The sequence below is a fragment of the Cololabis saira genome, chromosome 9 (genome assembly GCF_033807715.1).
Source record: "Cololabis saira isolate AMF1-May2022 chromosome 9, fColSai1.1, whole genome shotgun sequence".
Taxonomy (NCBI): domain Eukaryota; kingdom Metazoa; phylum Chordata; class Actinopteri; order Beloniformes; family Belonidae; genus Cololabis; species Cololabis saira.
In genome coordinates, this window is record NC_084595.1 from 20,332,825 (window position 1) to 20,346,176 (window position 13,352).

At 43.1% G+C, this 13,352-nt stretch overlaps 1 protein-coding gene across 1 annotated transcript in view; it reads right to left on the reverse strand.

Annotated features, from left to right (window-relative positions):
• The window catches only part of adamts3 (ADAM metallopeptidase with thrombospondin type 1 motif, 3), a 173,177-nt gene that overhangs the window by 69,440 nt on the left and 90,385 nt on the right, over positions 1-13,352 (reverse strand). The window contains exon 8 of the mRNA XM_061730722.1: positions 4,161-4,266. Coding sequence (XP_061586706.1) covers positions 4,161-4,266 — 106 coding nt within the window. The remainder of the gene's footprint in view (positions 1-4,160; positions 4,267-13,352) is intronic.

Consider the following 13,352-nt stretch of genomic DNA (forward strand, 5'->3'; position numbering starts at 1 on the left):
TCAGGGACCCGCTGAGACGGGCTGCTTCACAACCTGATACGGCAAGGACCCGGGGCGCCTGGAGGGGGGTGAAGTGCCAGGTAGTAATCCAGTAAGGGGTTCCTGACCCAGCAATGCACGAGGAACTGCCTGAGGGTCGTCACAGCACCGACTGCAGCTCATACACTCATTTCCACCAGGGAACACCTGAGTCTCATGGACGTGACCGCCAGCGAGGCCGAGTCGTATCACATCCTGAACTCACATGGTGTTTGAGAAGACAGAGGAGGGGTTTCAAAGACCGCTCGCGTCTTTCTCTCAAAAGAACAGATGCTACAGGCCTGAGGAAATGACGGCGCGACACTGCTGCGTGATATCGAGGAGAGGTCAAGTTGAATAAGATGACCTAAATATGGCAGCTGCTTAATTAAAGTGGAGCTGGTGCATGACTGTTCCTGGGTTTCTGAGGGCGGCCGTGGGAGTCACATGACGAGCCAGGACATCCTGGAGCCAAGAGAAGTCATCCAACGAGAGGATTTGTCATGTTTGATTCTCCAGCGGTGCTTTACCGCCCTCGTCGCGGGTTGGATCCAAACACTCCGTGTGAAAGTGTATGAATGTGTATGAATGTTGGTGGTGGTCGGAGGGGCCGTTTGGCGCGATATGGCAGTCTGCCCCAGGGCAGCTGTGGTTACAAAACGTAGTTTACCACCACCAGTGAGAATGTGTATGAATGAATAATGATCTCTGTAAAGCACTCTGGGTGCCTTGAAGGGCGCTATATAAATCCAAGTCGTCGTCAGTCGTCACTCCAGGTTTCAGTCTCTCTGACCGTCCTTTCACCCGACTGGAGACAAACATGTGAAGGTATGGATGTCGTCGTCGTACCCAACAACACATATTATGTAAAGGAAGGCTGAAAATGCCGACGACAAATGCCAACAAAGTGTGGCTGACATTTACATGTTTGTAAAGGTTGTTGCACACTAGCCCGGACAAATAATTTAATACGTTTTAAATCGAATTATTGCTAAAATGTTAAAGGTGTCCTCAAGCAGTTTACTATTTTGCAACAATGTCTGTATATGTGTGTGTATATATATATATATATATATATATATATATATATATATATATATATATATATATATATATATATATATATATATATACACATATATATATATATATATATATATATATATATATAGATATAGATATATAGATATATATACACACACACCGTATTTTCCTCATTATAAGGCGCACTTAAATTCCTTTATTTTTCTGAAAAATCAGCAGTGCGCCCTATAATCCAGGGCGCCTTATGTATGAATTTTGTTGTGGTTGCTGACGTCGAACCAGTTTTATGTGCTACGCTGCGCTCAAAAACAGTGCAGTTTTAGTGCAGTTTTAGTGCGACTTCGGTAGCGACGAAGCCGCTCCGCTTGATTGATGGTCGGACCGTTCAGCTGACACGTTAAAGTCGGTCCTCAGTTGGATACTGGATACTTGTTCCCACCTCACACTAACTTCAGGTGTCTGCTATTGCTGGCAACGATGAACCAATCAGAGAACAGGACGTAGTACGACGCTAACCTCCTCCACTTTTTATATGTGGATTCGCTGAAGACAAATGATTTAAAATGTGAAAGTATTTTTCTGTTTTAGTTACAATTGAACGATATTCTGAGTTATTGTGAGGAGTTGAATAAAGTTCGACTCACCAGACTGTTTTGTTTCGGTTTATATATGTTTTGGGAGTCTCTGTCTCTGTCAGATCATGTAGTGTGTCCCGCCCTGAGTGAGGCAGCAAGAAGAGCCAGAACCGCTGGCCTCCCAACCTCTAGTGGTACCAAAGTGGTACTTTGTGATATGGTGCCCCCATGTGGTCTGGGGTTGTATTTTTACATAGTGTGCCTTTAAATCCGGCCTGGTTTGGCCCGTATCCCGTGTTTTAATTCACAGTCTGTCTGTGAGTTCTTGTATTTGGCCGCTGCTTTTGCTTTCAAAGGACTCTCACAAGCTGTGGGCCGACTTTCCCCTGCAGGCTGAGAGCTGGTTGAAACTCAGCCGTTTCTTCTCCCTTCACAAGGCATTTCACTTTTAATGAGATAAAATGCAAAGAGAGAAAGGAATGACTGATTTAATCCACTCCCACACACACACACACACACACACACACACACACACACACACACAGGGTTGAGATCAGTTGAATCTTTCCAACGGACACGAGGGGGCTGCCTCGATCCCGACAGGCTGCGCCTGAAGCTGCTCATGTTGATTATGTTGAGCCTCGCCACAGATTATAATCCCCTATCGCTTGAATCCTGACATGGACCAGCTTAACTCTGCGCTGCGTCCGGCTGACCGTCCAGCAGGGGGGCAGCTGATGCGGACGGCTGACCACAAAAGTAAAGCATTTCAAATCCAAATGCTTTCCATGCATTGTCCAAATTTGCTTTTGCCAAATAAGTGCGCTTCAACGGGAAGGGGGAAAGATGAAGAGAGAAGGGAGAGCAGCCTGGTGTGCTTTTAATTACTGCCCAAGAAATCTTCCAGATTTCTGAGCAGGGCTGCCACTCATCTTAAGCCCTTCACCACTTGCCAGCATAACCTGAGTTTCATGTAGTAAAGGTTTCATCTCCTGACAGGCCGTGCCCAAAGGCATGCTGTGTGCAGCTCTGGCTCCTATAATGTTAAATATTTATGACTCACAAATTCAATACAAGAGCTGTGAAGCAGCCCAGTTCTTCAGATGCTCTTTCAGCAGCTGGTGTTTGCCCGTTTGTTGGCCTCCAGGACAAATTAGCAGCATGAATGTTAATTTATGCTGTAGTTGATTCATGTCTGAGGGGGAAAAAAACTCCCACAATAAAAACGCTTGCCTTATAAGATGTCTGCAGTTTCATTGTGGAAGTGAGTTCTCTCTGTTTTAATCCTGCAGACGGTTTAAGAGGCGGAGTTACAGCCAGCTGCTGCTAATCAACAGCCCTCCATGAACTGATCACCAGCATGTGTGCCGACCTCTGTCGGCGCAGATGTTCTCGCCTGCTCCGCAGCATTAACACAACGCCAAGAGGGCAACCTGGTCAATCATATCAGCAATGGTGTTAGAGAACCGGTTGGATCAATATGGAAAGGATGATACAACATTTACAAACGATTTAGAGTTCAGTGGTTTAGTCTGAGAGATTACTGACGAGGGAAAAACATTCACAACAGCTGTCAATCATCTCAGGAATTCAGCTCTGTCAGATCATGCAATGTTAGTCCCAGATGCTCCATCTCAAACCCTCCAAGCCTCACTGATCAAGTTAAGCGTTAAAGTCCAAGACAAAACAATCCAGACTGGACCAAAAGTTGGTGGAGGTGTTCGGCTTTTCATCTCCAGAACCATGTTTGGAGGAAACCAGCAGAACCACCTCAGACCCACTGTCAAGCACGGTGGTGGAGGATGATGGTCTGGACCTGGACACCAGTCAGTCACTGAGTGGACCATCAACTCTGTAGACCAGAGTCTCCTGGAGACACATGCGAGGACATCTGTCTGAAGCTTAGAGGAAACTAGGTCACGTGACAGGAAATGACCCCAAACACAGCAGCAGGTCTACATCAGAATGAACCTCAACCTGGTCAAAGTCCAGGCCTGAATCTGGTCAAAGTCCACACCTGAATCTGGTCAAAGTCCACACCTGAACTTGGTCAAAGTCCACACCTGAATCTGGTCAAAGTCCACACCTGAACTTGGTCAAAGTCCACACCTGAATCTGGTCAAAGTCCACACCTGAATCTGGTCAAAGTCCACACCTGAATCTGGTCAAAGTCCACACCTGAATCTGGTCAAAGTCCACACCTGAATCTGGTCAAAGTCCACACCTGAACTTGGTCAAAGTCCACACCTGAATCTGGTCAAAGTCCACACCTGAACTTGGTCAAAGTCCAGACCTGAATCTGGTGAAAGTCCAGACCTGAATCTGGTCAAAGTCCAGACCATTCTGTCCCACATGTCCCTGGTCTCTTCTGACGTACAGATCTGAGGCCCCACAGCCTCCAGAAAGGTGCGGGATTCGGAGAGATGATGTCCCTCACAGGACACCACGGCGCCACCTCTACAAGAGGTGTCTGAACATTTAAGAGCAACACACATGAGGAAGGGCGGGTGAGGAGGAACCTACACATGTCCGGTCTCGTGAGCCACGACGAAGGCGGAGGAAAAGCCATCCTCGTGGTTCAGGGTGCAGCTCCGGACAGGGTGGCACATCCCTGTGACGGGAGCGTAACCTGAGGGAAGAGGAAGGAAATCACTGAAACACAGCGTGAGAATTTGCTGTTTTATTAGTTTTTTCTTCACAAATGGGGAAAACTGATGTTTAGTAACAGAATCTACATTTTAGATGTTTTTATGTGATATGTGATATTTATGTGATATGATATGTTTTTATGTGAGAAAGGCTTTTTTTTTTTTTAACTTTGTAACTTTGTATTTTTTATGTATTTCTCAAGTTAAAAAAATAAAGCTGCATCGTGTTCCGCTAACACTTTGCTTCATTGGCGTAAAAGTCCGACTGTGGCAAAACATGACTAAATCAAAAAAGTCCAATAAAACTATGGCCTCATCATGGCGTCTGAGTTACTATTGTAAATATGTTGCTCTCTGAAAAACATGGCATGTGAAGCCTAAAGTGGGTCGGATTGGAGGGTACTGCCATCTGCACATCCTGTGTGTTTATGTACAAAGTCACATGTGCAACATAATTGTGGCGACATTGTACGAGAGATGATGAATGATCAGCGGGAGGCGAAGCACTCAGGGACCAAACAGTCGGGCCAATCTTCAGATTAATTATAGCCATAATTATTACTTTGCTTACATTTCCTGTCATTTGCAAAATGTGGAGTTGTCGAGACCTCTTAGTTGACTTTTATAATACAGTGTAAACACTATATAAAGCAGCACTCAAAACCTTGTCTGAACCACAGAATTTGATTTAAATTTGCTCTCTAGTACAGTGTAAACCAGTTACTGGCTATATGGCATCCCCCAAGGCCCCTTTCTTAGACCCCTGCAGAAGAGCTGGACAAACCCTCTGTGACATGGCCAGGAGGTTCCCGGGGTGTAGGTTTGACGCCTGTTTTTCCTTGTGCTGCTTTGCAAATGGGAAGAACTTATACATCTGGAAGCTGGAAACTTATATATCTGGAGTCTAGTCTATTTAGGGCCCGAGCACTTACAGTGCGAAGGCCCTATTGTATCTGTAGGAATTTTTCTTTCTTTCTTTTTTCTTTCTTTTTTCTTTCTTCTGACGAAAGGAGGGCCTTTTTGCCCCCCTAAACGTGCCCAAAAAGTCACCAAATTTTGCATGCAAGTCAGGCCTGGCGAAAAATGTGATATTTAATGGTTTGCATTAATGGGCGTGGCAAAATGGCTCAACAGCGCCCCCCCGGAAAACTTTGTGCCTCAAGCCCCACAATACGGTTTGACGTACATGCACGAAAATCGGTACACACCTGTATCATGTCGCAACTTAAAGAAAAGTCTCTTGGCGCCATGGCCAAAACCGAACAGGAAGTCTTCTATTTTGAATTAATTGTGTAATTTTGGTGCAATTTATGGCATTCCTTCGGCAATTAATACGGCCCGAACCGTAACGTGCACCCAGGTGTGTTATACATCAAAATGTGCGTCTCCATCCTGCGACAACACGCATTACTTTTCTCTTTCAAAAGCGTTACCATGGCGATGCTAGACGCCAAAAAGCGCGCCCACCCTTCATCTGATTGGTTCAGACAGAAAAAACTTTGTGCCTCAAACCCCACAATACAGTTTGATGTACATGAACGAAAATCGGTACACACCTGTATCATGTCGCAACTTAAAGAAAAGTCTCTTGGCGCCATGGCTGAAACCGAACAGGAAGTCAGTCATTTTGAACATTCTGAATTAATCGCGTAATTTTTGAGCAATTTATGCCATTCCTTCGACAGTTAATACGGCCCGAACCGTAACGTGCACCCAGGTGTGTTATACATCAAAATATGCGTCTCCATCCTGTGACTACGCGCATTACTTTTCTCTTTCAAAAGTGTTACCGTGGCGATGCTAGACGCCAAAAAGCGCGCCCACCCTTTATCTGGTTGGTCCATATATATAACCATATAACCATGATATATAATATATATATAACCATGACCCGTACCAGGAGTTGAGCTGCAGTCTTATTTTTTTAATACTGTAGAGAGCAAAGTGGCCGGACCGGGACACAGAAGCAACAGAATTGGTAACCGGTCATCAAACATGACACCCAGGTTCCTCCTAACCTTCGTCCGAGGGGCATCGAGCCCAAACAAAAGATGAGCTTCTTTGTCTTCTTTAAGCCTTTTGCGGTCTTTAATTTTGCCGGTATTTGGCAGCAGGTCACAGCTGCTGCGTTGTACCTCCCCTGCACCACATGTACTCTGTTGAGAGTTTTTCCAGCTTGGCCATGGGAGGTGGCGACCCCTACCAAGGCATTCACTCGGTGTGATTCCTCTCTTGATTAATTTATAGGCCCGGGTGTCGACTCTGATCAATTCATCTTCCCAGATTTGCCGTTGAAACTTGCCGTTTCCTTGGATGTCTGGGGAGGTGAAAACGTCTGAGGAAAGGGGTAGTTCTGGATTTCAGTTGTGGTGGGAGTGCTGTAAGTCCATGCACAGGGTGCCTGGTGTCATACAGTGATGAACAGTGATAACCAGGGGTTCAGGGCAAGTGGTGATGTAATGAAGCTGTTTCCCCTGCCACCACACTTTAAAGGAAGGTAGATAGTGTTGGACACAAACTACTAGTGATTCTTCAGTGTGGTGTCATCAAGGGACCTCATCAATCTTGCTAGTTTGACTCAATCCAGAAGTGAAATAAATTTCAGTTCCTTGTATGACCACCGGAGGCTGGCTACAAAAGCGAGTCAATTGCCAGTGACTTCCGTTCAAAATAGATCAAATTTACAGAAGAAATAAACATATTTACAGTCTGCTCAAAATGGTTTTGCTAATCTAGTAGGTTTTGGAGTGGAACTTCAGCTATCTTTGACCCAGGCTGAAGGCTGATAGTCAGGAGTAACCTGAGGACACCAGCTGGACGGTCTCCAGCTCATCAGCTTTTACTTAATGCAGAAGCTCTATCCTCTATTCTAGTGATATCTCAGCCTCTGAAAATTGCAATTCCCTTCCCAGTTAACTAACGAGACCACTTGCCAACAGTTAACCAATCGTGCCTCACTGCACTCGATTGTTTTGGTCGTTGGGCTCAGTACACCCGAGGGGACCGTGACCAACCTTGGGCTGAGAGGCCCTGGCCAGAACATTTTTGGTGGTGGCCAGCAGCTGGTGCCAGTGGAGCTCTGCTGCACTGAGGTGAGCATGTCACAGCAGGCTTTCAGGGCCTCTTTGTTTCCACCCATTTGCCAGTTTTTGAGATTGACGGCGGTTTGGAAGGAGTCAGTTCCCAACTGTATGACACTGCTCAGAGATGCAAAGAAAAGGCTTCAAGGGGACAAACCTACGGGTGACATCACCGGGAGTTTTCCCACTTGTTTATATTCAGTCTTGCCTTTCTGGACTGAACTAATCTTTTGGACATGACTCACTTTATGACTTCCCATTCTAAATTATAGTGGTTTGATTCATAGTATATGTCAAAGACTACTTAAATAAATGTATAAATGTATACAATCACTGAATCGAACACAACTGAGGAACGTAGCTGAAATCTCTAAATGCAAACTGACATATCTACATTAAACAAAATTTATTTAAAGTAAAGGAAACTACAATGTGACCTTGTCCTGCAGCAACCGACACAAAAACTCCTCACAAGTGACGGGTGTGTTCTGCTTTCATATCTAGTCCGGTCCCACATGCATTTACAGCCTCCGTGAGTCTGTAACCAGCTCAGTGGTCTGATCCAGCGGTCAGCACTGATACGAAGCTGAAGAAGACTACACTATCATCGTTAACCAACAGAGGCTGCAGCAGACAACAACACAGGATCATTTTAAGGCCTACTGGGCGTTGTTTTTAACTTCTCTGGGATTTCCATCCCCTAACACTCCTCCCGGTATCCACAGCAATCATCCCGCAACTCGGGAGCTGACAGCTTTGTGTTTACTTCAGAAACAATCTAATCCTTTGTAGAAAAATTGAAGTGAGTACAGACTTATTCTAATACGGATTAGCTCCCGCGCGAGCCTCTACAGGGCAGAAGTGTTGCTCCAGGAGTGTCTCAAAGAATCTTTGGTACGTTGGGAATGAGCAAAGAAACAGCATTTCTTACGCCTCAGCGTCACGGTGAATGGTTACTGGGTGCTGAAGTGCAGATCCACATGCAGGATCACAGAGACACAGGGATTAAGAGTAAACTTTCTTCTTAAGTCAAAAACATATCAGAGAGCCCTGGAATGTTGAGAAGAGCTGGGAGATATGAACAGGTAAGTTTCAGCAGGTGTGCAGACATCTGTAAGAGCGGGTAAGATGTTGGTTCGTTTACAGAAAGCAGAGAGAAAAAGACAAAAGTAAGGGTCTTAGAAAAACAACTGTTTGTAGTCTACAGCGAGAAAGATTATTCACAAGTGGAAAACGTTCAAGACGGTCGTCATTCTCCCAGGGGAGGGGGGGGGCAAGCAAATTATCGCAACAGTCAGACTGTGTAATGCTGTTTTCCATGAACCCACCTCTTTAGAAACCACTGTCCTAGGTGTTTTAGATTACTCTGCTCCAACACGCCTGGCTCCAATTAGTGGAGCTTTGAGAGACTTGTATAGACCTTGATCACAAGCTGATGATGGCCCAATCACGAGTGTCAGGAGGGTGTTGAGCGACATCGAAATCATGCAGGACAGCGGGCTCTGAAGACCAGGGTCGGAGAACATTTGGTGTAATGCTGTTAGAAATATGAAAGCTCCATCTCAGAGCCTGCATGCCTCACTGACCATATTCAATGTTGAAGCCCATCACATCAGATTTAGATGAAGACCTGTTAGAAGAGAGCTGCGGAGAGGTGAGCACACAAAAACCTCAACTGCTGAAGGAAACATCTACTGAGAGCTGGTTCCTCCTCAATAGAGTCTGTGATTTGATCTTATTAAAATTCCTCCCTCCATGACAGACAATCTTGTCAAACAGCCAACAACTTAAAACAATTGAACTGAACTTCTGAGCTATAAATCTAACTGAGCATTAATGTTTTACAGAGAATCAGTTTTGTTGTGTTAATGTAACTAACAGACCACCATGACCGGTTGTGGGTTGGTCTGGGTGCTCCGCGGACGAGCTTAGCTACGAGCTCCAGCTTGTGTTAACTCAGCGTTGGCTAGGGTTGCCACCCGTCCCGTAAAATACGGAATTGTCCTTTATTTGAGAAAAAAATGTTGCGTCCCGTATTGAACTAATACGGTACACGATTTCTACCGTATTTTCATTAACTTTTACACCATATTCTAGTTGAATTATTGAAATAAATTAACTTTTACACCAAATTCTAGTTGAATTATTGAAATAAATTAACTTTTACACCATATTCTAGTTGAATTATTGAAATAAATTAACTTTTACACCATATTCTAGTTTAATTATTGAAATAAATTAACTTTTACACCAAATTCTAGTTGAATTATTGAAATAAATTAACTTTTACACCATATTCTAGTTGAATTATTGAAATAAATTAACTTTTACACCATATTCTAGTTGAATTATTGAAATAAATTAACTTTTACACCATATTCTAGTTGAATTATTGAAATAAATTAACTTTTACACCATATTCTAGTTGAATTATTGAAATAAGTTAACTTTTACACCATATTCTAGTTGAATTATTGAAATAAATTAACTTTTACACCATATTCTAGTTGAATTATTGAAATAAATTAACTTTTACACCATATTCTAGTTGAATTATTGAAATAAGTTAACTTTTACACCATATTCTAGTTGAATTATTGAAATAAATGAACTTTTACACCATATTCTAGTTGAATTATTGAAATAAATTAACTTTTACACCATATTCTTCACCTGTAGACTATATTACATCTGGGCTGATGTGGACATACAGAGCATAGGTGACCATTTCAGCTGCTAGTATGGTTGGCTGTCTGTACAGTCATGAAAGTTCAATGCTATTAAAGCACTTTAAACTTTAAATCAAAGCATTTTGTTTTTTCATATAAAATAAACACATTTTTATTCAGTTTAGAAGTTTTGGGGCTTTTTTTTGGCTCCTGCGCTGCTGAAATCAGGGCGTCCCTTATTTCTATTTCTGAAAGGTGGCAACCCTAACTCTCAAGGCCGATCGGCGAGCCCGCTGGCGCTAGCCTGCTGACGGCCAGGCTAGCGCGACAGCGCTGGTGGAGCACCGCCCGAGTTCCAGCAGTCCCCGTGTTGCTTCCAGCAGCCTTGCTGTCACATTGTGACACCGAAACAACATTGAAACGAGGACAGATTCTGTCTGAATGTTAACATGATAGTTTAGCACAAGCTAAGCTGCCGTGAAGTAGCCTCATGATAATAGTCTTCCAGCTGGCGGTTCAACGATTAGGATTACTTGACAAAGCAGTGAGTGAAAATTAATCCGATGTTAATTAAAAGCCTTGTTGCTTAAATGAACTCTGTGAAGGCCGAAAAAAATGAAAGATCATGACCACCTGATCATCGCATAGTACGGATATTGTACTATGCGAAGTCAATGGGATCCGTTGTCTTGTGTATATATCACGACAATGGATGAAATGAAATAAATTTAATGAAATAAATGTGCCGACGGTCCAGCCGCCTCGCTGCTCCCGCCCTCCACATCAGCACTTTATTTTGAATGAGGAGGAATCTGACAATCTTCCTTGTTTGTTTCAGCCCGTGATGAATTGTTCAATTACAAAACATGTCTCACACACACACACACACACACACACACACACACACACACACACACACACACACACACACACACACACACACACACACACACACACACACACACACACACACACACACACACACACACACACACACACACACACACACACACACACACACACACACACACACACACACTTGTCAAACTAACAATGGCTCAGCAGAGACCACGGAGCAGTGATTGGGAGATGTTTTTCAGCGTGGATGTAATTCTTCCATTGACTGGAGGAGTCGGCAGGAGGCCATGAAACCAATCACGTCTTAATGTCTGCAAAGGCATCAAAGCCAAGCCGGAGCTGCTCGCTGTCAGAATTGTTGTATTTGGAGGATTTTCTCAAACTTGGAATTATTGCTTTATTTTACCTTTAAGTTCAACCTCAGGGCAGATGATGTGATGCTACAGATGCTACGTGTGGGTATCAGCAATCCTTAACATCAGTCAGAACTGTGAATTTGCTTGAAGCTCTTTTGCTTTATGTTCTTTATCTGGGGAAAGTTGAAGAAATTTTTCGAGGTTCAGGATTTGCTCGGATATAAAAGTGAACGGGGTAACTGGGAGAGAACCAGGAAGACCGGCTGCTGCCTCAACGACTCAAAAAGATGGACACATGTAAGATGAAGGAGATGTTAAGAATATTTATGGCTCAATAAAGATGCATAAAAATCCAAATAACACAGTATGAAAGAAACAACCCAGGAACAATAAACCTGTTGAACCCTAAAATTACTCAACCGGTGAACCGGTTTACTTAAACTGAGCTGCTTAGTAATGAACAGAGTCGTCGTGGCGACATGGAGATGAAACGCACAGTTAAAGGTAGTCAAAAAATCACACAGGAAACTAAATCTCATGACAATAAGTGACTATGTTCTGATTGACCGGCTGTGGGCGGAGTTATTTCCTGCCGTCTCATGCTCCAAACGGACTCCTCAGAAATCCTGTGAGTCACATCCCAAAGCTTTGACCAGCTGTTGTTTATCCACTCCCAGTGTGAAGAAGTATGTTAGCGGTGCAGGACATGTACGCGAGCTGCAAGTACTGTTGTTTTTGTCAGCCTTTTTCAATTTTAGTTTTAGTCTAGTCTTTGGGTCAAGCTATCATTTTAGTTTTTATTAGTTTTAGTCACGTTCATTCTCCTTTTAGTCGTGTCAAGTTTCAGTCGACTAAAAGTCTGAGAATTTTAGTCTTGTTTTAGTCAAAGATTGTATTTAGCCAAACCCATTTTACAATTCAAACAAGGTTATATTATTATTACCTTATAAACTCAAGAATACATTCATTCCAGATACATAAGACGCTTTAATTTGAGTTTAAACATATTTATTTTTCCTCATTTCTCCCCATCTTTTTCTTTTTCGACAAGACATTCGATTTTCTTTTCCACTTCTATGTAGGAAAGTGTATCCAAAGATGGTTCTTCTTTTTCTTCTCCCAGCTCCAGAGAAGCCGCGACTGGGATTGAGGACATTACGTCACCCAGCAGCAGAACTAAACCAGAGGAAACTACTTAAAACATGGATATTAATTAGAACATTTCCTCTCATTTTGGTCAACGGAAATGAAGACACATTTTAGCAGAGTTTTTATTTTGTAATCTACATTTTAGTTTTGTTTTTATTCGTCTACGATATTGCATTATGTATTTAATTATCGTTATCGTCACATGACCAGCATTTATGTTGCATCTCGTTTTCCTCAGGTGATAAAGGTTTGTTGACAACGATATTTAGTCAATTTTTGTTGATGAAAGCAACTTTAGCTGCAATACGGCAGTGAGGTGTGCAGTAGGTGTGACAGAGTAGTTCAATGTGGAAGTGGGACTTTAACTCACACATAAGTTATGTTACTAAGACTGCCTTTTTCCACCTTAGAAATATTGCTCGAATCAGAGCCTACCTGTCATTGGATGATGCTAAAATGCTGACCCACGCCTTTGTCTTTTCTCGTCTTGACTACTGCAATGCACTTTTTTCTGGTCTACCAAAGAAAACAACAGACAGACTACAACTTGTCCAAAATGCGGCAGCCAGAGTTTTAACTAAAACCAAGATGAGAGAACATATTACTCCAGTTTTAGCTTCACTGCATTGGCTTCCAGTTGTTTTTAGGAGTGATTTTAAAGTTCTTTTACTTGTTTATAAAGCTCTGAATGATCTCGCGCCTCCCTACCTGCTGGACTGCCTCCCTAAATATGTCCCAACCCGCCCCCTCAGGTCTTCCACCGCTGACCTGCTCGTTGTGCCCCAAAAAATGACAACTAAAAAATATGGTAAAGCGGCCTTCTGCTTTTACGGCCCAACTGCGTGGAACAAACTCCCACTGTATCTCTGACAGGCAGCCTCTGTGGACATTTTTAAAGCACAGCTGAAGACATACTTTTACACACTTGCTTTTAACTGATCTTTTAAATTATTTT